Genomic DNA, 23,984 nt, shown 5'->3' with positions numbered 1-23,984 from the left:
GCCCGGGTGACTGTGGAAGCTAAAGTAGGAGGATCGCAAATTCGAGGCCAGCCTCAGCAATTTAGAGCAGCCCTAAGTAACTTAGTGAGACCCCTTATCAAAATTTAAAAATAAAAAGGACTGGTGGTGTAGTTTCCTGGTAAAGTGCCCCTTGGTTCAATCCCCAATACATAAATAAATAAAGGATTATTAATCCTGGGGTTGTTGTGTGGATTACTTCAATTTATAAACATAAAGTGCCTAGAATAATGCCAGGTATGGAATTAGCACTGTACAAGTGTTGTGTATTAATAATATTCCTGCCTATAGTGAGTGCAAGTCATCCTGACTGGGTGATTTTCTGTGCCAGGAAAGATTGGGTAATGAATCAAATAAAAAGACCTTCCTCTACCCTGAAGAGGAAGACAATTCTGGTGCAGTCTGCTGTCAGGATAGCCTGGGGCAGGGTGGGGGGGCATGGGGGTGGTGAGAGCACCAGATAAGAACTGTGACATTGGTATAGGTTCAGCTTGAGTAGGATTTGGCTAGGGAAGGGAGCAAAAGCAGAAAAGATGTAGCCGGATAGAGGAACAGCCTGGATGACCTGAGGATATGACTGGAACCACAGTAGAATATGAGAAGGTTGAGTGGGCTGACCAGAAGCTCAGGAAGGATAAGAAGTCTGCAATTGTCCTGAGGAACACTGAAGGATTTTAACTGTGGGCTCTGGGTCTCTGTTCCTTAGACAATGAATGTGAATGTGGGGGGTTGGTGAGACCAAAGATAGAGAAACCAGGGAGAAGATAATTACTTTATCTCAGGCAAGAAGTGCTGGGAGAGGGGTGTGAGTGTATGTGTGTATACTGATTATTATTTTTTTAACTGTGGCTATATATTTTCTAAATATTTTTAAATTTTTAACAAGAGAGTGCTACACCAGGGGTAGTGGTGCATGCCTGTAATCCCAACTACTCCAGAGGCTGAGGTAGGACTCCATCTCAAAATAAAAAGAGCTGCAGATATAGCTTAGTGGTAGAGTGCTTGCCTAGCATGCACAAGCCTGAGTTCAATCCCCAGAACTACAAAAAAAATAAGTAAATTAATTAAAATAATGTGTGAAAGGAAGTAGGGGACCTCTTGTGAAGCTGTCTTTAAACTTGGGAGTTGGGACTCCTCACCATGATTGGCCTGCCTGAGAAATTAGGGAAAGGTCTCCATAGACCTTGGGAAAGAATCTCTGAATCTCTGGCTTTCCTCCCAGCTCCCTACCCCCACATGGTACCTTCCCCTTCCTAACTTCCTGACAACATTGTGGAGTAAAGCCAGGAGGCATTTAGATGTGCAGGCAGGCACTGCTTTAGCACGTGGAAGAGGGAGAGGGAAGGTGTTTCTGGAAGGGAGGAGCAAATAGCAAAGAACTCGGAGTACTCCTTGTGCACCAGAACTTGGCGCTCACGTGGCCGTGGCGTGGGCTGGAGCCGCGGGAGGCGGTGGCTGTGACTGCCAGGGAGTCGTGTGGCGTCTGGTAACTGCCTCACCCCATTTGACCCGGAGCATTTACCAGAGCACCGCCAGAACTCGCTGCTGCCCCCAGTGGTGAAGATTGGCCATGAACCACCCAAATCTCGGTTAAAAACAGTGTTGGTTAAGCACTACTGTTTTGATTTTTCGTAGTGGTGATTGAACCCAGGGGCGCTTTACCACTGAACCACATCACCAGCCATTTTTATTTTTTATTTTGAGACAGGTTAGGGCCTCAGTAAGTTGCTAAGGGTGGCCTTGAATTTATTATCCTCTTGTGACAACCTCCTGAGCCGCTGGGATTACAGGCTTGGGCCACTGTATCAGGCGTGTGCCCAGCTGTTTTAGCCGGTTTTTAATGTATTGATTTCATCTTTATATCCATCCTCTTGGGAAGGTACCATTATTGTCATTGTTTTACAAATGTAAGGACTGAAGCACAGAATGATAAAAAGACTACTCCTGCAACACACACACACACACACACACACACACACACACACACACAAATTCTGCTCCAGCCACACCAGCGTCCTTGCTGTTCACTGAACAGAGCAGGCAAGTTTAACTTCAATGCCTCTTGCTGGCTGTGTGCTCTGTCTGGAACACCCTTCCCTTAGATACCCATATAGCTTGTTCCTCACCTCCTTAAGTTTTTGCTCAGCTGTCAACCGAATGAAACCCACCCTGCCCATCCTAATTAAAATTCCAGTCTTCTCGGGGCTGGGGATGTGGCTCAAGCAGTATCGCGCTTGCCTAGCGTGCGTGCGGCCCGGTTCGATCCTCAGCACCACATACAAACGAAGATGTTGTGTCCGCCGAGAACTAAGAAAAAATAAATAAATATTGAAATTAAAAAAAAAATTCCAGTCTTCTCCATACCCTATTCTGCTCTACTCTTTACCCACAGCATTTATCACTAATAACAGTATTGAAGCCAGAATTAGACAGGCAGTCAGTGTAGATAGGTAAATCGAGTCAGGTCAGATCAAGGAGGCCAATTTTTTTTTTTTATACAATACCTTTATTTTATTTATTTATTTTTATGTGGTGCTGAGGATTGAACCCAGGGCCTTGCATATGCTAGGCGAGCATTCTACCACTAAGCCACAACTCCAGCCCCAAGGAGGTCAATTTTGAGTGAGTCCAGGAAGTTGAAGACTGTCCCTTGAGAGATTGAAATGTTAATTCCTTCAGAGCCCTTCCTCCACCCTTATCAAGAACCTGCCCCTGCTCCAACCTTTTGCCAAGGTAACCTGTCCCAGGAACTGCCCTTCCTACAGGGAGCTATAAGGTTGTTACTGCCCTTCCCCCTTCAGCCCACCTTTTCCCCCACCTTTGGGACATCCCACCAAGCATTCCTGGGCCTAGTCCTGGGCCTAGTCATGTATGCAGGAAGGAGAAAGATAAGGTGGAAAAGGCAGGAGAACAAAGGACATATAAAAAGGGCAGAACACCTCGCTTCTTGGGATACCAGGATGCCAGCTATGGCCCTCTTCTCCCTCCCGGGAGAAGTTTATGTTACCCTTTTTATTTTTATTTTTATTTTTATATTTATTTTTTAGTTCTCGGCGGACATAACATCTTTGTTGGTATGTGGTGCTGAGGATCGAACCCGGGCCGCACGCATGCCAGGCGAGCGCGCTACCGCTTGAGCCACATCCCCAGCCCTATGTTACCCTTTTTAAATAAACCCTGATTTATATGCCTCTGCTTGCTTCTCTAATGTTCAAACTTCAACATGTGGGGAGGCAGGACTCATCACTGATAACCGACGGTATCACTATCTCTACACATGTACATATATATATGTGTGTGTGTGTGTGTGTGTATATATATGAATGTATATAGTGTGTGTGAAGTACTAGGGATGAACAACCCAGGGTCTCACCCTGGTAGGCAAGCATTCTGCCCCCAAACTACACCCCAGCTCCTGTACTTATCATTATTAATTGCACATTTCCCCCTTCTTTTCAACAATATAAGACAAGAGCATGAGTATTTGCCTTCTTTAATTATTTACTTCAACATCCTAATAGTAATTCCTGGCACATAACAAGTGCTTAAAAAACATTTTTTAAAATTAATTAATTAATTTATTTATTATTTTGGTACTGGGGATTGAATCCAGGGGTGCTTAACCACTAAGCCACATCCCCAGTCCTTTTATTTTTTATTGTGAGACAGGGTCTTGCTAAGTTGCATAAGGCCTTGCTAAGTTGCTGAGGCTGACTTTGAATTTGTGATCCTTCTGCAGCAACCTACCAAGCTGCTGGGATTATAGGCAGGTGCCATTGTGCCTGGCAGTCATGAACATCTTTGAAGACTATTATTCTGCCTACCACAATCTCTAGAGTAAGAGGAATGGATCTGATAAAGAGCAGTCACATAGGGAGGAGAACCAGCAGGAGAGTGAAATATCACAGAAGCAAAAGGAGGAGAGTTCCCAGGAGGGAGTGCTTAACAATGACTAATACTATTGGGAAGGCAAACAAGATAAGACTTGAAAAATAACCATTGGACTTAGCATCCTGGTGACAACCACCTCTAGTTGTCAGGGGAGTGTTTGATGGAGGAGCTGGTTTATGATATGGACAATCAAAGAATAAGTGAAGAAGCAGAGACTAGAAACATAAAATATTTCCAAAAACTGGACTGTGAAGGGGAGGATGAGGATCATAAGGTGGATAGGAGAGGGAGTGGTGATTCAAAACTCCTGGCTAAGGGAAACTTGTTGCTGTTTCTAAAACAAGAAAGAGAAACAAGTTTGCGTGAGGATGAAAAGGGTGGAGAGGTTGAAAGGGAGATGGGACGACTGTAAAGGGGAGCTTAGATAGGAGAGACTGTTGGGTTGACCCCTGCTCAGGCTTTGCTAGGAAGATGCTAAAATAGTGGAGAGTTTAGAAAAGTGTCAAAGGTGTGGACAACTTAATGGAACTTGAGAAAGTGCTAGTGAGGTAGGAGGGAATGTCTAAGCAACCTCAGGCAGGAAGGATATAGCCTGAAATATTAGTTTTAAGGGACATGCTTGCTTCCTGAATGTCATGGCAGAATCGCTGAATTCCAGAGTCCACTGAATGTGCCAATGTTTAGAACAGGGCTTGGCATAGAGAAAACGCTAAACTTGTGTCTCTGTGTGTGTGTGTGTGTGTGTAGCTGGGAATTGAACCCCGGGCCTCCAGAGAATGCTAGGTAATCGCTCTCTTGCAGAGCAGTATCCCCCAACGCTTATTTTTTAAAATTCTAGGGACTCCATTTCCCTTGATGCCCTGCATCCTCTCCTACTCCAATTCCCATCATGCCTGATAGCCGCCTCGTCTGCAATTAAGTTCAAGTCAGTTTACCAGTCCCAGAATTCCTAGCTGTTTCCCTACCTTGCCCTCACGCCTGTTGAATGTCAAGAACAACCAATTGGATCCGAGAGTGGGAGAATGGCAGGCCAATCGCCCAGTCATAGAGGTGGTAGAGGACGTGGCCCTACTCTGCCAGTCCCTGCACTGTGGCTGGTTCTCTTCCAACTGGCGCCTCCGGCTGGACCCGCAGACATGGGCACCACCTGGAGGAATCCTGGGTGGGTGCGGTTTGCCCTTTGCCTCACCGGTTTAGTGCTTTCCCTTTACGCGCTACACGTGAAAGCGGCGCGCGCCCGCGACCAAGATTACCGCGCCCTCTGCGACGTCGGCACTGCCATCAGCTGTTCGCGCGTCTTCTCCTCCAGGTGCGCGTGCAAGTAGAATGCTTTGGGCCCGACGGAGTCTGGAATCCAGGTGCACAGGGAACGGACACTTTGAAACCGAACTGCCCAGCAAATCGAGTGTGCACAGGGGCTGGGCTACCAGAGATAATAAAGTTCCAGATAAGAGAGCAGGGCACAGGGGAAGATAGTCCTGGGGACTGGGACTGGAGATCGCACGTGGATCTGGGTGCCAAAGAACAACGGTTAACGGGAAAGAGGGAGAGGTAACGAGTAGGAACTGACGTGGTCTTGAGCGTGGCGCGAGGGGAGGGGAATGCTGGTAATGACTGCCTGGGAGCAGGAGACTAAAGATGGCTGTGCTTGAGGACCAGGGGTTTAATAGTTAGTGCGATGATGGATACGGAAGAAGGGATTGGGTGGCCAGGAAATTGGATGTTTGTGAGTCCAGGGCTAGGAGAATGTGCCCCAGATTTTCCATCTTGGGAAAAGGTTACGCCATCCTTGTCATCTAAAGATTATTGAAGGTCCAGGATAGAGAGGTGCCTGGAAGAGCAATGGCCAGCCCTGGGGATAAGGGAGGACAGGGGCAGTGATATGGAATCCTGACGTGGCCAAACATTCGGGAGGTCAGGAGGTCATGGACCTTTGGATCCCTCGGGTGGATGGGGAATAAAAAATGGGGGCAACCAGCCCAGGTGGTTTCTTGGAAATCACCTTTCTAGGACAAAGTCCAAGGCACTAGCTTGACACTACTAACCTGGGTCCCCACGACGACCACCACCACCAGGTGGGGCCGTGGCTTCGGGCTGGTGGAGCATGTGCTGGGAGCAGACAGCGTCCTCAATCAATCCAACAGCATATTCGGTTGCATTTTCTACACTCTACAGCTGGGGTTAGGTGAGTGGCCCTGTCCCTTCCAGCTAGGCAAACCCAGTCCCACCCAGACAGTTGACAGCCAGCTGCTCATCACTAAGCATTCTTGGGGCAAGAAGACAGGGAGGGCACTAACAGGAATCTTTCAATTGGTTTAGGTCAGAGGCTGACCAACCCCTAAAGACTTCCTAGGATCCTTTTTATATTTTATTTTTATAAAAATTTTTATTATTTTTAGCTATACATGACAGTAGGGTATATTTTGATATATTTTACATACGTAGAGTATAATTTATTATAATTTGGATTCCATTTTTGCGGCTGTACATGATCTGGAGCATCACTGCTTGTATATTCATATATGTACATAGGAAAGTTATGTCCCATTCATTCTGTCTTTTCTATTCCCATTATATTTTATTTTGAGAGAGGGTCTCCCTAAATTGTTTAGGGCCCCATTAATTTGCTAAGGCTGGTTTTGAACTTGTAATCTTCCTGCCTCAGCCTCTTGAGTCACTGGGATTACATGCATGCACCGTGCCCCTGGATCTTTCTTTTTTTTAAAGACATGCCCAAACTGGCCCCAAACTCACAGTCCTCCTGCCTCAGTCTCCCAGTAGCTAGGATTAAAGGCATGTGCCACTGCACCTTGCCAGAAGTTCCTTTTTTGAGGACAATCCAGATAACCCTTTCGTCTTGTGTAGAACTCTATAAGAAAATTCACTATTTGGAAACCTGGGATCATTGAACAGATAGGTAAACAAAGGTCTTAGAGGGGGTCTGCCAGAGCGTCTTGTTTAGAGACCCTTCCCCTGCAGTCTAAGGAGCACCAGAAGTCATGACAGTGTTCTAGATATGGCCATTCCTTATTTTTTTCTGCTTTTGCAGGTTGCCTGCGGGGACGCTGGGCCTCTATCCTACTGATACTGAGTTCCTTGGTATCCCTTGCTGGTTCTGTCTACTTGGCCTGGATCCTGTTCTTCGTGCTCTATGATTTCTGCATTGTTTGCATCACCACCTATGCTGTCAACGTGGGCCTGATGTTGCTTAGTTTCCGGGAGGCTCAGGAACCCCACAGCAAGGCCAAAGGACACTGAGTTCTCACCCCAACCAGGCTGACCACATCTGCTTTGCTTTAGCACATGAGCCTTGCCCAAGGGGGCCATGTCTGGGTACCTAGAAGGCCCTTCATCCCCCCCCCCCACATCCCTTCCATAACCATACACAGGAAAATGGACCAAATGTGCCTCTAGCTCTGACCCAAGGGCAGGTTTAGGTTTTTGCAATTGCCCAAGGAGAGAAGGTTCTGAGCAATAAAATTTCTTAAATAAAGTTGGTTAAGTCTGAACCATTTGTCTGCTAGGGATACTGGTTTTGGGCTTCCCCCAGTGTTGCCTTCTCTGGAACTGGGAAGGATGAGTCAGAGGGAGAGTGGAGGGCCAGTCTGGGAAGGGTGTTTGTGGTTAGTCTCACCTCTAGTAGTGGAGTCAGCAAGGTCTGGGGCACCATCAACTCCCACCCTCAGGAAATAGGCTGGCAGCTTGTCCTTCCTGCCCACAAGTGCCAGCCCTCCAAGCACATACCTGCAAGGACAAGTTGCCCTTCTGGCTCTGGGCATATGTGCTGTGAACATCTTCCTATAATCTAACCTCAGTCCCTCCAACTGCCTTATCTACCATCCCAAGCCAGTCTTGGCAGTTTTGGAGGGTCAGGGCCAGGTTGTGTTTTTGTTCTTCCTGATAAGTACTGATGACTTGCTCATATGCCAAGCACTATTTTAAGAATTTTTGTTAATGTATTTAATCACTGTAGCAATTGTAGGAAGCAGGGTTATTAGTATTTCTATCTTGGTTAGGAACCTGAGGTACACAAAGGTTGTAATTTGCCTAAGATCATACACCTAGTACCAGGAAAGAATTAGGGAGATCTCAGGGTTTTTGTTTTTTTGTTTCTTCCTGGAGGGCCTCACACATATGAGGGAAGTACAGTACCACTAAACTACACCCCCAGTCCCATATCTGCTTCTGGGTTGAGGTTTCTGGTTGGCCTTAGGTAGAAGTCAGAGAAAAAAAGATGCACTCCAAATATTCTCTTCCAACTTTTCCAGCATTTGTAAGAAAAGTGGGCATCAATGTAACCTTATTTCCTGGGAAGGTAACAGGCCCAGAGAGAGAGATTGGGATTTGCCATAGATTCATGACCAGCAAATAGCACAGGGATCTGATCCCAAACCTACCTTTGTATAAACCATCTCTGAAGCAGACATCGGGAGAAGGTATGTGAAGCCTACCTGGCCCTGGCCTGAGATAGGCAGGGAAGACAAAATAAAAATGAAAACTAGGAAGGTCTGTCAACCAAATCCTTCGCAGCTCCAGGGGAATGTTTCTATGCTGGAAGCAAGTTTATTAGAAGCCAGGCTCTCATCAAAGCATTTTCACATTCAACAATTCTGAATATTTTTGTTTGTTTATGCCAGGGACTGAGCCCAGGGGTCTTTAACCACTGAGCCATATCCCCAGCCCTTTTGAGACAGGATCCCACTAAGTTGCTGAGGTTGGCTTTCCTCCTGCCTTAGCCTCCTGAGTCACTGAGATTACAGGTGTGTGTCACCATGCCCAACATCAACTCTTGAGTTTTGTTCATTTTCGTTTTGTTTTTTTTTTTTAATATTTTTTAGTTGTAGATGGACATAATACCTTTATTTTATTTATTTATTCTTATGTGGTGCTGAGGACCGAACTTAGGGCCTCGCACATGCCAGGCGAGCACTCTACCACTGGGCCACAACCCCAGGCCCCAATTCTGAGTTTTTCTGACAAAGGCACAGACAAGTTAACTGTTCAATCCAGTTCCTACTTAAGTAGTAAGTGGAGGAACTGGGATTTGAACCCAGGAAATATGGCTCCATGGTTAAGTCCCAGAGAGGGGTGACTGACCAGCTCAGGGTCACACAGCCATAGCCCCAAAGCTAAGAGCTGCTGGCTACCCTCCAGCCCAGAAAAAGCTATGACTACTGACTACTAGCCAACTGGGGGCGGAGCAGAGGTGGAGCCAGGGAGACCCAGGTGGCCTCTCTGACAACCACAGCACAGGCAGCAGAGTGGCCTGGAGCAGCATGAAGCAGAGCTGGGGACCAGTACTGCTCATCCTGGGAGTGGTGGTCCTTATAGAAGGTAAGCCATCCATTGGTGAGGGAGTGGGGAGTGACATGGTAGGGGTTCACAGGCCACCCTCTGCTCTTCAGCCCCTGCAATTTGGTGAGGGATCCTGTCTGGGGCAACAGTCTGCCTAAGATGATGTCAGTGTGGTTGTTTGGGCAGGGGGATATGTGACCACCTATGTCAAAATGGGTATGATTTTTTTGAGCAGGGTTAATCTGTGTCTGCAGGGACTATCATTGTGTCTCTGGGTAGTCCTGCCTATGTGTATATCTTATGCTGTCTGCCTCTCTGCTTTCAGACTTACCTACCTCAGGCAAGTTCAGGGGCACCCCTGGCCTGGGTATCTGTCTTTCCTCCCTCCCATCTTGGATCTCTCAGCTAAGATGTTCAATGGGTCTATGTATGCCTGTGAAGGAGAACAGGCAAGGCAGGGACCCTTTGGTAGAACCCCTGGCAGCTCCTGGGAAGCTGGGGAGTCTGGAGTTGTTAGAATAGGGGTGGAGTGAGTCTCAATCTTTTGGGGCTCTTCCCCAATTGGGCATGACGTAGGCTTCTAATCCTTCTCTTAGGCCTCCACAGCTAGAGAGACAATTAAGCTAATGCTCTCCACAAACACAGGCTGCCTCCCTGACTCAATGCTGGGGGCAGGAATTGGGGGTTCTTAAGGCTAAAGGAAGGTTGGTCTGGTCCCAAGCTGAACCCCAGGCTCTGTTTCTCAGGCCCAGGAATGATGAGCACAGCTGAGGGAGGAGGACTAATTACTGAGTGTGCACTCTGAATGGGTTCCAATAAAAGCTGTTTCTCGGCCTCATATAAATATTTTCATTCTGGGAGGGGCTGGTGAGGTAGCCAGAGTCATAGGCAAGGACCCAGGGACTGTCCCCACTGAGCCTGAACCAGGAGGTTAGGTGCCCCCAAGCCTTACCTGTGTCTCTTTTTTTCCCCCAGGTCTTCAAGCAGCTCAGCGTGGTAAGCTCTGGGGAAAGATGTGGGGACATGGAGGCTGGGTCTTACTTGGGTCTGGGTCAGGCGTGGGGTGGAGGCAGGACAGGGGTCAGCAGTCTGTCTGACCCATCCCTCTCCACAGTCTGTGGGCAGCGTGGCCCTGGCCCCCCGAAGCCTCAGGAGGGCAACACAGCACCTGGTGAATGGCCCTGGCAGGCCAGTGTGAGGAGGCAGGGAGTCCACATCTGCAGTGGCTCCCTTGTGGCAGACACCTGGGTTCTCACCGCTGCCCACTGCTTTGAAAAGTGAGTCATGTTTGGGGTCAGGTAGGGTCTCTGGCTTAGGGGTGGATGATTTGTTCCCATGCCCCACAAAACTAGTCCCTGCACCTCAAATTCCATTTGATAATCTAACATATGTCAGGTACATATTCTCAAGTTAATTTTAACAACAACCTTGGGGCTGGGAATATAGCTCAGTTGGTAGAGTACTTGCCTTGCATGCACAAGGCCCTGAGTTCAATCCTCAGCACCAAAAAAAAAAAAAAAAAACCAAAAACAGAAACTCAACCTTTCATTTACAAATGAAAGCTGGAGAGAAAAGGAACTGCTGTGCTTAAAGTCATGGACTGATATCTTCCCACCTTCCACCTACCTGTGCTATCTCCTATGGCATCATGGCGTCACTCCCTCCTTGCACTCAATAGCCTGGGTCTTACCTTTCCTATTCCAGGGCAGCATCGACAGAACTGAGCTCCTGGTCCGTTGTCCTTGGTTCTCTGCAGCGTGAGGGGTTAAGCCCAGGTGCTGAGGAGGTGGGGGTGGCTGCCCTACAGTTGCCCAAGGCCTATAACCACTACAGCCAGGGCTCAGACCTGGCCCTGCTTCAGCTTGCCCACCCCACAGCCCACACACCCCTCTGCCTACCCCAACCTGGGCATCGCTTCCCCTTTGGAGCCTCTTGCTGGGCCACTGGCTGGGATCAAGACACCAGTGATGGTAAGTGCTGTCCTAGCCTAAAGCCCAAAGAGGCACTCTGCTATCCCAATGACACATAGTCTTATCTCCTGCCTGTCCCGGCCCCAAGTCTCCCTTGCTTCCCAGAACTCAGATTCCAGCCTTAACCCCTATCTTTTGCCAGCTCCCAGGACCCTACGGAATTTTCGCCTGCATCTAATCAGCCGCCCCACGTGTAATTGTCTCTACAACCGGCTGCATCAGCGGCTCCTGGCTAGCCCAGCTAGGCCGGGAATGCTGTGTGGGGGTGCTCAGCCTGGGGTGCAGGGGCCCTGTCAGGTTTGAGGGGAAGGGAAAAGGAGAGGGAACCTAGCCTTGGGCTGGGGGGCTCAACCCAGAGAAGAATAGAAGGGCTGCAATCAGAGGGTGTCTGTCCTTGTCTCCATTGCCAGGGAGATTCTGGAGGTCCTGTGCTGTGCCGTGAGCCTGATGGACACTGGGTTCAGGCAGGGATCATCAGCTTTGCATCAAGATGTGCTCAGGAGGACAATCCTGTGCTGCTGACTGACATAGCTGCTCATAGCTCCTGGCTGCAGGCTCGCGCTCAGGGGGCAGCCTTCCTGGCCCAGAACCCAGGGACTGTGGAGACCAGTGATGAAGACAGCTGTGTAGGTATGAGCAGAGTGTTCAGAGTGGGGATGTATGGGGATACTGAAGCCTGCATGAGGATTTCTGGGTAGCAGGTGGAAGCCACAGTAAAGCAAACTTCAGTTCAGAATAGAGTTGAGGGGCTGGAGTTGTGGCTCAGTGGTAGAGCACTTGCCTGGCATGTGTGAGGCCCTGAGTTTGATCCCCAACACCACATATAAATAAATAAAATAAAAAAGATCCATTGACAAAAATATTTTAAAAAAATACAGAATAGAGTTTATACAACACACTACCAATGGGCCTTTAAGGCCTCTTTTGGCCCTTGGGATGGGAATAACCCCATTGGGGCTGAGAGGTATAGGATGCTTGGAGCTTTATGGGTTTGGAATTTAGGTAAGAAAAGGGATCACTGAGATTTGAGTGGAAGTTTTTTTGGGAAGCTACAAGCTTCCGCACAGAGATTCAGTGAGACAGGGCAGGGCACCCACTCAGACACCTGGCATTAAGTGACTGACATGCAAACTGCATGCAAAATAATTCCTGGGAAGGAAGCTATGTCTGGATGTTGAGAGAAGCACAAGTGAGCCAGGAATTCTGGAGCCAGTCCAGGCCTGGAGGAGTGCAGATGGGTGGAGCGGGGGAGTGATGAGCAGGGCCCTTCCTGGAAGACTGGGACAGAGTACTGTCAGACCATCTGGGTTAAGAGCTCAGGTTGGCTTTTGAATCCAGGAGCTCCCTACCAGTGAGCTACATCTCCAGCCCTTTTGTTTTGAGGAAGAGTCTCACAAAATTGCCCAGGCTATCCTCAGTACTTGTGATCCTCCTGTCATAGCCTTCAGAGTGGCTGGGATCCCAGGCCTTCGTTACCACTCCCAGCCATCCCTGACTTTTGAATCCCAAGTCTGCTACTTGCTCTTGGTTTAAGAGCTAGAAGAAAGTCACTTAACTTCTCAGGAACTTTGGTTACTTCTGGTAATGAGGGTAACAAAAATCAATTTAAAAGGATATTGAGAGGATTTGATAGCGCATAGGAAATATTTAAGCACAGGGCCTGGCACACAGTGAACATTAAGTCAAATGACATAATTCATCGTTTTCAGCCTGTGGATCCTTGAGGACCAATGGTCCCCAGGCAGGAGCCCCCTCCCAGTGGCCCTGGGATGCCAGGCTGAAGCACCAGGGGAGACTGGCCTGTGGCGGAGCCCTTGTGTCAGAGGAGGTGGTGCTGACCGCTGCCCACTGCTTCATTGGGTGAGCTCTTGCACCTCTCCTTTGTGCCCCTTGCCCCAGTTCTGTTACCCAGTGCTCTCAATGCTGCCTCTGCACAGGCGCCAGACCCTAGAGGAGTGGAGTGTAGGGCTAGGGGCTGAAACAGAGGAGCACAGCCTGAAGCAACTCATCCTCCATGGGGCCTATACCCACCCAGAGGGGGGCTATGATATAGCCCTCTTGCTGCTGGCCCAACCTGTGACACTAGGCCCCAAAGTGCGGCCCCTTTGCCTGCCCTACACTGATCACCACCTGCCTGATGGGGAACGTGGCTGGGTCCTGGGGATGGCCCACCAAGGAGCAGGTATGTAGAACCAGGCCATCAGCAGTTGTCCATCCAGCCTAAAGGCCAATGGGACATTCTGATTCTTTTCCCTTGTCCTGTAGGCATCAGCTCCCCTCAGTTGGTACCTGTGACTCTTTTGGGGCCAAGAGCCTGCAGTCGTCTGCATGCAGCCCCTGGAAGTGATGGTATCCCCATTTTGCCAGGGATGGTGTGTACCACTGTTGTGGGTGAGCTGCCCCACTGTGAGGTGAGACCCAGTTCATCAAACCATACCCAACAGACCCCCAGCCCTCCCTCACCCTGCAGTTCATGAACAGACCTGTCAGGCTTGGCTTCTAGCTCTAATCCCACCTGAAAGTAATCCTTTCTGCCAACTAGCCCCCAAACTGCCAGAGATCCAGTCCCTAGCCCCTTTCGCTCTTCCCCAGTTGCCTAAAGAAAAAAAGGAAGTCACCCAGTGTCACCTGACCTCACAGGGCCTATCTGGAGCACCACTGGTGCACAAGGTGAGGGGCACATGGTTCCTGGCTGGTCTACATAGCTTTGGGGATGCCTGCCAAGGCCCTGCACAGCCTGCGGTCTTCACAGCACTCCCTGCCTATGAGGACTGGATCAGCAGTTTGGACTGGCAGGTCTACTTCGCTGAGGAGCCAGAGCCTGAGATTGAGGCTGGAAGCTGCCTAGCCAACTGGAGTATGTGACCCCGAGAGTTTCCTGATGAACTGCCTTTCTCTAGACTCCTCTCTCAATCTAGGGAGAGCACTATTCTAACCCACCTGTAGCTGACCTGGATGGGGAAGAGCACTGGACAGACCCATGTGGATGCTAAGGAGTAGGCCTCTTAACCTCTTTGAACTTCAGTATTCTCATCGGCCACAGGAACCAAGACAGACACTACTTTTAAGGGAGGGAACTAAGTTGTGAGGATGAAGCCAACCCCACCCTACTTTTTCACCTTGACAGGTCAACCAGCCAGCTGTTGACAGGTGACTCTCTAGGCTGTTCACAGGACTCGAGAAAAGTGAGGCAACTCCCACATCAACTCTTCTGCCCCAGCCTCCACGCCATGTGTAGTTCCAGTCCCTGAGGCAGCCCAACAGCTCATCTGGCTATGGGAAGAGCCTGCCCAAAATCAGAAGATGCTCCCACTCTCTGCCCTGCAGGACAGAGATGTCACCTGTGGGTCTTCCCACACTCAGCTCTGCTGTCCAATGCAGGCATCCCCAGTTCTCCCTATACTTCATTCTCTCAGATACAATCACACCAGTCATCTCTTTTGAAATTTTCTTTTTTGGGGGGGAGCAATTTTCCATTTTTTAAACTTAAATAAATTGTTACAAAATAGACTTTAGAAAATAAGTTACAAACTGTAGCAAAAGGCTCCCCTTCCACAGGCAACATTCCCACTCCTGGTGCTCTGAGTCTGCCACTCCCCAGCGTTGGAATCTAGCTGGTGAGGGTGGCCCAGCACCTTGGCAGAGCCTGGCACCAGGAAGAGCATGGTGACAAAAGCTGGGGGAAGGAGGTACTTCAAGGGCAGGGACATGAGGAATGACCTTTCCCCTTCTTGGGAAAGAAGCCAGATGTGGGTCCTCTTCACAGGGAGAGGAGAAAAGAGATGGGGATGCCCAAGCTACTCCTGAGCAAAACAAGGAGATCAAGCCCCTCTCTGCCTGCACCCCCGCTCCCTCCAGTGTTCTGATCTTTGGAGACTTGAAATTCAGAGGGAGAAGCTGAGGTCTGCAGGCCACTGGGGTGAAGGGTCCAGAAGTTGGGTTGTGGGAGTGGGTGGAGGGGGCAATGACAAATCCCCTCTGCCTGTCGCTGGTGCCACTGGGGCTCCTGGGAAGAGAAAGAGAGGAAGTCACCAACTTGAGGGGGCAGATGCCACATGTCCCCAGGCTGCAGGCCATTCCTACCTGCCCATGGTCCCAGAGGTCCATATGAAAACCCAGAAATTCTAGGATTCCCAATTATTTTCCCAACTGGCACTCACTCCATTTCCCTTGAAATCATAAGAAATCTTTTATATTGAGAGTCATCCCTTTTGCTTCCAGTGGATTGTCACCCACCATCCTCTCCCCTGATAAGCTCTGGTGAAGGGCCTACCATCTTAGGATACCCACCCTTGGTGGCCACTAGATGGAATGGGTCCTCCTCTCTAGGAGGTGGAGGGATAGAGCCCAGGGCTTGCTGAAGGAAGAGGCTGTCCCACTCCTCCACAGCTTCATCCTTCAACAAGCTGGGTGGAGGCGAATCTACACTGAGATCCCCTCGATAGAGGATGAGAGATAGGGGCTAATAACTGCTATTGCTATAGCTAAGCCAGGCTTCAAAGAAATAATTATCTGTGACTCAGTCCTCCAAGTTAAGGCATGCAGGGGGTGGGGGGTTACAGGTGGAAAGGGTGGTTTGGTTAGATCCTAAAAAGATGGCCAGCAGAGGGAGAACATAAGAGTTGACTAAAGAAAGAAAAAGAGATGTGGGAGCAAAGGTCCCAGGAAAGGATTAGAGGCCTAGTTTCCAAGAAAAAAGAGCAGAGACAAGATATAGGGAAAGAGGGACAAGGAACTGCATACTGACCAGTGACCCAGTTTCCACAGCCAAGTCAGTAGTGAAATCATAAAGCAGTCAAAGCAGAGGCAGTCACTGACTGAGGGGGCTGATCCCACACCTCACCCAGGCCTGCAGGCCATTTCCCCCACACCCACCCTATATGAGAACACAGGAATCCTGGCATTCCCAATAATTCCCCACCCATGCCCATTTTGAGAAAGGAAAAAAAAAACAACACAAAATCAATTTCACTTTTTTTTTCCTCTGAAAATAATTACTGGCTGAATCAGGAGGGTTTCCATATATAATAGTCAAGAAATATTCAGCTATTCCCTCCCCTACCACTGAAACAAAAAGGAATTCCTCTTTGACTATAGCACAGGAGCCTACACAGCTACCTGCCCCAACCCACTACACTATTTATCTGACCATGGTTTGGTATTAACGTTTTCATTTTACAAACAAGGAAGCAGAGTCCCTGAGAGGTTGAATGATGAGCTCCAGGTCTCACTTTAGGGGAAAGTGGGGCTTACATGTAAATTCTAGTTAACAAAGCATGTGTGCTTCCCCTATGGTGCCTCTAAAATAGCTAGGGCTGCCTTTCAGCTGGCCCACTCTCTATCCTACACCCAAAGAGCTTGTTCTTATTTGAAGTGTCAATCAGATTTCAAAATGAGTTTAACCCATACATTTATGTGAGCCCAGGATGGAGCCCAGGATCCACCCTACATTATTTCAGTAATAGTTGCATTTCCCCTTAGAGCCTACCCCTAAGACACTCTCAGGCCATGAAGCCTGAAAGATGCCTCAGCTCACCTCTGGGATGAAGCATATAGCACAGACCTTGTCCAGTCAGCTTATCGCTTCTCCTTGACAACAGGGATTGGTTCAGATCTCAGATGCTAAAAAGGCAGCATCCTTGAACTAGTTTTCTTCACTTTAGGTCCCCCACCCTCTTAGAGTATATGTAGCTCTCTCATTCCTTATCCCACACCTACCTTAGGGCCTGGTTTTACCTTTCTCTAATGCCCACCCTCTTTCTGTGACCCTTCAATCCTCTACCCAAGCCCATTCATGCCCGCTTACCAGATCTGGCCACTGTCCATTCTTCTTGGTGTTGCTGCTGATGCTGCAGGAAGCTGATTCGGCGGCGGAAGTGGCGGGGACAATGGGGGCAGATAAAAGGTCCCTCCCGAGGTGCATGGACCCTCCCATGGCCCTCTAGCCGGGCAGCTGTCCGGAAGGCCTTGCCACAGATGTTGCAGCGGTGGCGTTTGGGGTCTGTGTGGGTCCTGCCATGGTTCTTAAGAGACAGCAGGTTAGGTAGAAGTTTAGGGCACAGGGAGCAGGGATACAGTCCAGTGGTGTGGGCCTTCTGGTGATTCAGCAGGCTCCCAGCATGGCGGTAGGAACGCCCACACTGGGCACAGCGGAAAGGCCGCTCCTTGTCTTCAGCTGCTATGGAATTTACTCCTTGGCCTCCACTAGCTTGCTCAGCATTCTCTTCTGGAGCCCTGGGGTGTTCTGAAGTGGCCTCCTGAGCTTTCTCTTGACCAGGGAGACCTGCTTTGTCCTCTATAATCCCAGCTTGGGGACCTCTGGCCTCCTCTATCTGACTTGGCATCTGACTGTAGCCCTTGGCATGAGTCTGCAGATGGGTGACCAGTTCATGGTGGCACTGAAAGGCCTTGCCACAGTCAGGGCAGGCAAAAGCCTGAGCAGCTATGTGGTTGTGGCTGTGACTCTTAGTGGCTACAGGATTTAAGAAATTCTTGGAGCAAAGCAGACAATAGTGGCGATCTGTCTTGTGGGTATTATGGTTCAAAAGGCCATCTGATTGGCAAAAGGTCTTACCACATTGGCTACAAGAATAGGAATGGCTCTCTGGCTGGAACTGAGAGCTGCTGTCTCCATTGTCCCAGTTATCCACATGACTCAGACTAGGTCCATTGGACTGACTGTCAGGAAGATGGCAAGGACTACTGGGGACATCGTCTTCTGATTTGTCTTCTGGCTTAGTTAACAGCTGACCCTGAAGAACCCAATCTCCACTGTGATTCATTAGTTTCCTATCTCCTTGCCACCCATCTGCCTTCCCCATGTCCCATGACAGTAGCTCTGCAGCATTTGAACCTTCTGCCCTGATGGGGCTCTGACTGTGTTCCCCTGGTCTTATGGCTCCATCTTCTACCTGGGGTACTGACTCAATACTACCTGATCTGTCTTTAAGTCCCAGATCATTGGCCAGGTTCTCTTCATTGCCTTCTGTACCACTTGGGTCTCCATGGCCATTGGCCAGCTCCTGTTTAGTCTTTTCCTCATGCTCCCTCAGGTGCCGCTCTAGAGATCCCCGGCCAGGAAAGCCCCGGCCACAGACAGCACAGCGTACAGCTGCCCGCCGGGACCGGCCTGCCCGCCGCCGCCAACTGTCAGAGTGCAGCCTCTGATGGTCCTTAAGGGCCATGCGGTTTGAGTAAGTCTTGGGGCAAGTGGGGCAGCTGTATTGGCCTGTCTCATGGCTGCGCCGGTGGTTCAGGAGGCTGCCTGCATGGCGGTAGGTCCGTCCACACTGACCACATCGGAAGGGACGATCTTCTCGAGTCATCTTTTGGGTACCCCCACGCCGCTCAAAATGGACTCGCTGGTGACTAGCCAGCTGTTTCCTCAAGCGAAAGGCCTTCCCACATTCGCTGCAACGGAAACGCCGAGGGTCTGCATGGATGCGCCGGTGGTTCTTGAGAGACATGAGGTTTGAAAAGCCCTTGGAGCAAGCCTGGCAGCCAAAGTGGCCAGTCTGATGGCTCTGCCGGTGATTGATGAGGCTACCAGCATGTTTGTATGAACGGCCACACACCTCACAGCTGAAAGGCCGCTCAGAGCTGGCCTCTGTCTGACAGCCCTTCTCTGCCGTCTCCAACCTTGGCTCTATCTCCTCCCCCTTCACAGTGGTCTCTTCCCATGCCTCTTCCTTCACTCTAGCCACCTCCTCCAAGGGCTCCACTTTAAGTTCTTCCTGGAGCTTTCCGACTTCTGCCTGCTCTGGCACCTTCTCTGCCACATTCTGGGGCTCACTACTGCCTCCTGCCTCTGGAATGGGTCCCACTTGAGGCTCAGAGCCTTTGCAGCGAGGGTGGTTCCGCAGATGATTACGGTAGGCAGCCAGGTTGGGGTAGCAGCGGGAGCAAACAGAACAGATGAAGTCCCCAGTCTGGTGGATCTTACGGTGGTTCACTAGGCTGCCCCCATGGCGATAAGTCTTGCCACACTGGTTGCAGCGAAAGGGACGGGGTTGGACCTCCAGAAAACTTTCATCAACCTGCATGCAAAGGTTGTCTGCAACTGTGCCACCTACTTCCTCTTCAGACTTTGTGTCCCCACCCTCTCCAGAAACAGAGGTCACTATGCCCTCAAAGACACTGTCAGCAACCACTTCCGTGGCATCGTCTAACATTTCCAAGCAGCTGGAAGCCTTGTCTGTGGTGTTTTCTGAATTCTGACTTTGGTGGTGACGTTCTAGGCTCCCCAGGTCATCATAGGTCTGACCACAGCAGCCACAGATGTGCCCATAACCTGCTCCATCCAATGCTTCCACCTCTCTCTGCAGCTGATTCAGCAGCTCTGCTTCTGAGAGTTGCAGTGGAGGGGATTGGGTGGAGGCCGCCTCTACAGCTCCTTCTTCTTCCCCCTCCTCCTCTGAGCCCTCAGTCATACCAGAGGAATTGTGAGCCTGGCGCCGGTGAAGCCTGTAGCCAGCTCGCCCAGGGAAGATCATACCACAGAGGGAGCAGAGGAAGGGCTGTGCTGAGACTACCTCCCCTGGCCCATGGTTCTGGAAGTGACTGCGTAGGGCAGGCAGAGAGTCAAACTCCTTCGGGCACAGTGAGCACTGATAGATGCCTGGTGGATGGCAGGGCCTATGGCTTAGCAGGCCAGTGGCATGGGGGAAAGAGCGCCCACAGTCAGAACATGTGTGAGTGACCTCAGATTGCCAGCTGGTGACAGTTTCAGAAGAGTGGGAAGAGGAGTTAGGCTGCTCAGTAGTCGGTTTCTGGTCTTTGTCCATCCCAGGAAGGCCAATACAGAAGTGAGTCCCGCTGCCTTCTTCATTACCAGGGATGTCCAAATTGTCAAGAAAACAAGACTCCTTCCTTTCTAGTCCATTCTCAGTGTCTCTGCTCTCTTTATTACAGGCCTCATCCCTCTCAAGCTCACATTTGTCACCTTCAGATTCAGCCTGTGAACAGTCCCCATCACTTTCCAAGTTGCCTTCAGTCCTACAAGGACTTTCCCCTAAAGGTCCTTGGGGATGATCCAAGCCCCCATTGTCTTCCAACTCCTGGACCCACGTTCCCCCTGGTGGGAGTTTGGCTTCTCCCATACTGGCACCCCGCTTTCGATGCCGCCTGCTCCGCCGTCGGCTATGGCGTCGCAAATGGTTCTTCATGGCAGACATGGTATGGAAGTGCTTGGCACAGGCCCCACAACTAAAGTCCCCTGTCTGGTGGGTCTGCCTGTGGTTGATAAGGCTGCCCGAGTGGCGATAGCTCTTCCCACAGTCTCGGCAGGCAAATGCCCGAGGAGGTGACATTGTGGCCTCTGTCCTATTTTCCACTTCCCCTGCCCTATGGGTCAGGACATGATGTTCAAGACTGTCAGGATCTTCAAAGAGCATCCCACAGATGCTACATATCTGTGGTGATGTCCCATCTGCTACTGGGGGAATATCAGTGGCCTCTTCTTCATGTTTGCATAAGTGCTCCTGATCTGTGTGTAGGGCTGCCCCCGCTCCCACTGGGTCAGGTGGGAGTTCCACCTTGAGGTGGCTGGGGGGACCCTCAGTCCTTGGGTCTGCATTTCGGCGAGCAGCCTTGCAATGTACCCGCACATGGTTTCGTAGGGCCATTAGGTTGGGGTACTTGCGGGGACATAGTGAGCACTGGTACTCTCCTGTTCGATGGCTGTGTCGGTGGTTCACCAGGCTTCCCCGGTGGCGGTAAGCCCGACCACATTCATTGCACTTATAGGGGCGATGGTCTAGAGTGGTGGTAGGGACCCCATCATCTCTGTGGGTGGTTTCAGTCAACAGCAAAGGAGCTGGTGGTACTGATGACTGTCCATCTTCCCCAGCTCCTTGCCGAGGTCTATGATGAGCCCGCACATGGTTTTTGAGAGCAGCTGCATTGAACAGCTGTTTGGAACAGACTGAGCAGGGGTAGACACCTGTCTGATGGCTCTTTCGATGGTTGATGAGGCTCCCAGCATGCCGGTATGTACGGCCACAGTCCCCACAGCGGAAAGGCCGGTATTCTTCCAGGCCACTGTCTTCCAGCTCCCCAGAAGTGCTGAGCTCCCCAGAGCCATTCAGCATCTGTATACTAGGTAGCTGATCCTGGCTGCTCTCATCTGTGTGACCATTGGTAGTGGGCATCCCTTTCTCTTCCCATGGTTGCTCCTGCCTTTCAACCTCATGGGACTGCTGGTGCTCCAACAGATCCCGGGGAAGCCGGAAGGCACGAGGGCAATAAGGACAGTGGTAAGGCCGATATTGGGCATGTAGTCGGGAATGGTTCTTCAGAGCCATGAGGTTAGAGAACTCCTTGAAGCAGATGGCACAAGGATAAACACCCAGGGTGTGGCTCTGGCGATGATTGGTGAGGCTACCAGCATGCTTGTAGGTCTTGCCACACTGACTGCACTTGTAACGCCGTTCCTCCTCGGCAGGAGGAGACTGGGTGAGCTCTTGTCCCCCAGTGAAGTTCACTACTGATTCAGCCAAATACTGTTCCAAATTGCTAAGGAGGCTGCTTGCTGGGGTGGGGAGAGGTGGGGTTCTGGCAGAATTGGTGGTGGACCCCCAGACCTCTGCAATCTCCTCAGAATCTGGTTGATTTTCCCAGCCTTCCCTTTGTCTGGTAGGCAGATCTTCCCAAGTGCCAGAGGTTGCCCTAGGGTCAGATCCAGACTCACAACCAGGTGTGTCTTTTGTATGTTTTGTCTGGTTTCCCCAGCCTTCCCCAGGGCCAAGCTTCTGGCCCCAGGAGTCAGTGGACACTGTTTCACTCTGGACATGTGGAGTGGCTTCTTTGGGGCGGGGGGGCCTGCGCCTGCGCCGGCCTTCAGGAGCATGAGTCCTCATGTGGCTCTTGAGGGCCATGGGATTAGTAAAGTCCTTGCCACAGGTGGTACAAGGGAAAAGGCCAGTCTCGTGGGTTCGGCGGTGGTTGACCAGGCTCCCGGGGTGACGGTAGCCCCGCCCACACTGCTGACAGCGGTAGGGACGAGGGATGCTGTCAACTTCCTCACTATCCTGATTGGGAGATGGATGGAGCAGTTCTCGGTGCCGTGACAGTTCTGGGATACTAGGAAAGTGACGCTGACAGTCAGAGCAGCTAAGTGAGAGGGGTGTGTCCTCCATGGGTCAATGTGACAGAAACCTGGAGGTTCAGGAGGAACAGATAGGTGGCAGCAGCATCTTCTTCTGGTGGAGGAGCCAAGGCCTAGGAAGAGGGGGTCGTTATCAAAAAAAGGCCTAAATTAACTTTGACTCTTGTTTCTACGAGCCACACATTCACTAGAGGTCACTGAGAGGTTACCTAACCATCAATGCCCACCGATCTACTTTCTACTAGATCTAACCTGGGAGCACCATCATTTAAGGCCTATGCACAGCTCCCCAAATATGGGAGTTCCTCTAGGCTTAAGTCATACCAAAAAGATAAGGGAATAGAAGTCTAGAGAGTAACTCACTTCTGATCACAGACCTAATATCATGTCTTTCAGGCCAGATTCAAAAGGTTTACTGTTCCCAATCTTATATTCTCTATAATTCTGTGAAAACAAAAAACTTCTTATGACACCTGAAAAAGGAAACTAGAATTGTTCCTAGGCTTCAGAATAAGAAAGTCCAACCCTTTCTCCTTTATCCTTCAACTAAATAAAGTAACCTGGAAGCACTGAAAAAATGGCTACTTTCTCCATCAATAACTAACAAAAATATTTTAAAAAAGAAGTCATCTACAGAGAAGGGAGTGGTTTGTTCCCCCCACTCATTCCAAGTCCTTTCAGTGTCTCAAGGTCTTCTTTCCAAAAACTCTCTTGCCTACTTTTACCTACTTCCCCCAAACCCCAACTGTCTTCCATTTTTGGGGAAAAAAATCCCATCTCGTTTGACACTTTGAATTTCATTTCATCTCCTATTTTCTAGTCCGAGTCGCCTTACTTTACTCTCACCATCCTTTCTCATTTTTTCTTCTACTACTTTTCAATACTGATGACAGTAACTCATGCTGAACATTACCATGTGCCAGGCACTGTAAATATATTCACTGTGTCACTAAATCCTGACAACACTGCAATGCCAGTTAACTCAGTTTACACATGAGAAACACACTGACTGAGGCAGTCTTCACCTTAAAGCTCTTGTTTTCTTAGTAAGAGCCCCTCCTGCCTCCTAGTCATCTTGGCCTTTTCCAATTCTGACTATTCACTCCCATGGGACACCAATAGAATTCATCTCCGACTTTAAACCCTTTCACTGAATCTGCCCCCAGAATTCTCACTTCCCAAAGCTCCTTCTCTCAAGAGTCCCCTTCCCTAATCAACCACCAACGAGGTCCTCTATCGTCACTCATCTCTTCTGCCAATTTCCTCTTAGGACCCCTACCTTGCACCGCCGACCCCTTCCCGTTCCCGCCGCGGGCGCGTCCGTTGGGAACCGCGAACGAGAGCGCGCCTGCGCACTGGGACCCTTACCCTAACTGCAGCCGCGCGCCCCAGGGGTGGCCTTGGGGGGGGTCTCGCGCTCCTACACACGAACAGTCAGCCAGGGTTCCCGGAAAGGGGGAGCACAGTGCAAGAAGAAAAGACGGAGGTGAAGGAAGAGGAAGGTAGAGAGAAGAGGGCACAGCTGGTAGGATCCAGAACTCTACCCCCCACCTCCGCGGACACTTCCTATTGTTACTAGGAAACAGGAAGTGTCCTAGATGCAAAATCTTCCCCGTGAAACTTCCGCTTTGGGAACACTTCCTGTCCCACCTCCAGGCTGCAGTTCTACACAAACACACTTCCGGTGCCAGGTTCTGGTTGGGCGT

The 23,984-nt window shown here is 50.2% G+C and overlaps 3 protein-coding genes across 5 annotated transcripts; 2 read left to right on the top strand and 1 right to left on the bottom strand.

Annotated features, from left to right (window-relative positions):
* Window positions 1–4,969: 4,969 nt before the first annotated feature.
* Vkorc1 (vitamin K epoxide reductase complex subunit 1) lies at window positions 4,970–7,397 on the top strand. 2 transcript variants are annotated; one of them, XM_026400411.2, is made up of 3 exons: window positions 4,971–5,218; window positions 5,985–6,094; window positions 6,959–7,397. In XM_026400411.2, the coding sequence occupies exons 1-3, from the start codon at window positions 5,046–5,048 to the stop codon at window positions 7,165–7,167; spliced, it is 492 nt and encodes a 163-aa protein (XP_026256196.1). In that variant the 5' UTR covers window positions 4,971–5,045; the 3' UTR covers window positions 7,168–7,397. The 2 variants fall into 2 exon arrangements, with proteins under 2 accessions (XP_026256197.1, XP_026256196.1); XM_026400412.2 differs by lacking the exon at window positions 5,985–6,094 and having other exon boundaries at window positions 4,970–5,218; window positions 6,959–7,148.
* Window positions 7,398–9,185: 1,788 nt separating this feature from the next.
* Prss53 (serine protease 53) lies at window positions 9,186–14,479 on the top strand. The gene is made up of 10 exons (XM_026400454.2): window positions 9,186–9,243; window positions 10,180–10,200; window positions 10,319–10,481; window positions 10,909–11,174; window positions 11,317–11,471; window positions 11,585–11,804; window positions 12,884–13,034; window positions 13,112–13,356; window positions 13,440–13,585; window positions 13,815–14,479. Exons 1-10 carry the CDS (start codon window positions 9,186–9,188, stop codon window positions 14,037–14,039), a joined length of 1,650 nt encoding a protein of 549 aa, XP_026256239.2. The 3' UTR covers window positions 14,040–14,479.
* A 152-nt stretch (window positions 14,480–14,631) lies between these two features.
* On the bottom strand, window positions 14,632–23,817 carry Znf646 (zinc finger protein 646). Of its 2 annotated transcripts, none has more exons than XM_026400455.2 (3): window positions 23,647–23,817; window positions 16,981–22,391; window positions 14,632–15,180 (listed from the first exon to the last, which is right to left on the bottom strand). In XM_026400455.2, the coding sequence occupies exons 2-3, from the start codon at window positions 22,307–22,309 to the stop codon at window positions 15,059–15,061; spliced, it is 5,451 nt and encodes a 1,816-aa protein (XP_026256240.2). In that variant the 5' UTR covers window positions 22,310–22,391; window positions 23,647–23,817; the 3' UTR covers window positions 14,632–15,058. The 2 variants fall into 2 exon arrangements, with proteins under 2 accessions (XP_026256240.2, XP_026256242.2); XM_026400457.2 differs by lacking the exon at window positions 23,647–23,817 and adding an exon at window positions 23,558–23,619.
* Between the last annotated feature and the right edge of the window lie 167 nt (window positions 23,818–23,984).

Source organism: Urocitellus parryii, chromosome 9 (assembly GCF_045843805.1).
Source record: "Urocitellus parryii isolate mUroPar1 chromosome 9, mUroPar1.hap1, whole genome shotgun sequence".
NCBI lineage: Eukaryota > Metazoa > Chordata > Mammalia > Rodentia > Sciuridae > Urocitellus > Urocitellus parryii.
Note: the sequence above shows the minus strand (reverse complement) of the source record. Positions and strands in the feature narration are given on the sequence as shown.

What these genes read in the sequence shown, in the direction of transcription:
- Vkorc1 (XM_026400411.2), top strand. Translation starts at nt 5,046, where the DNA reads ATGGGCACCACCTGGAGGAATCCTGGGTGGGTGCGGTTTGCCCTTTGC. An exon ending in TCGCGCGTCTTCTCCTCCAG is followed by an intron (nt 5,219 to 5,984) that starts GTGCGCGTGCAA and finishes CACCACCACCAG; the next exon opens with GTGGGGCCGTGGCTTCGGGC. An exon ending in CACTCTACAGCTGGGGTTAG is followed by an intron (nt 6,095 to 6,958) that starts GTGAGTGGCCCT and finishes CTGCTTTTGCAG; the next exon opens with GTTGCCTGCGGGGACGCTGG.
- Prss53 (XM_026400454.2), top strand. Translation starts at nt 9,186, where the DNA reads ATGAAGCAGAGCTGGGGACCAGTACTGCTCATCCTGGGAGTGGTGGTC. An exon ending in GCTGCCCACTGCTTCATTGG is followed by an intron (nt 13,035 to 13,111) that starts GTGAGCTCTTGC and finishes GCCTCTGCACAG; the next exon opens with GCGCCAGACCCTAGAGGAGT. An exon ending in GTGAGCTGCCCCACTGTGAG is followed by an intron (nt 13,586 to 13,814) that starts GTGAGACCCAGT and finishes CTGACCTCACAG; the next exon opens with GGCCTATCTGGAGCACCACT.
- Znf646 (XM_026400455.2), bottom strand. Translation starts at nt 22,309, where the DNA reads ATGGAGGACACACCCCTCTCACTTAGCTGCTCTGACTGTCAGCGTCAC. An exon ending in ATGGACAGTGGCCAGATCTG is followed by an intron (nt 15,181 to 16,980) that starts GTAAGCGGGCAT and finishes TTCTCTTCCCAG; the next exon opens with GAGCCCCAGTGGCACCAGCG.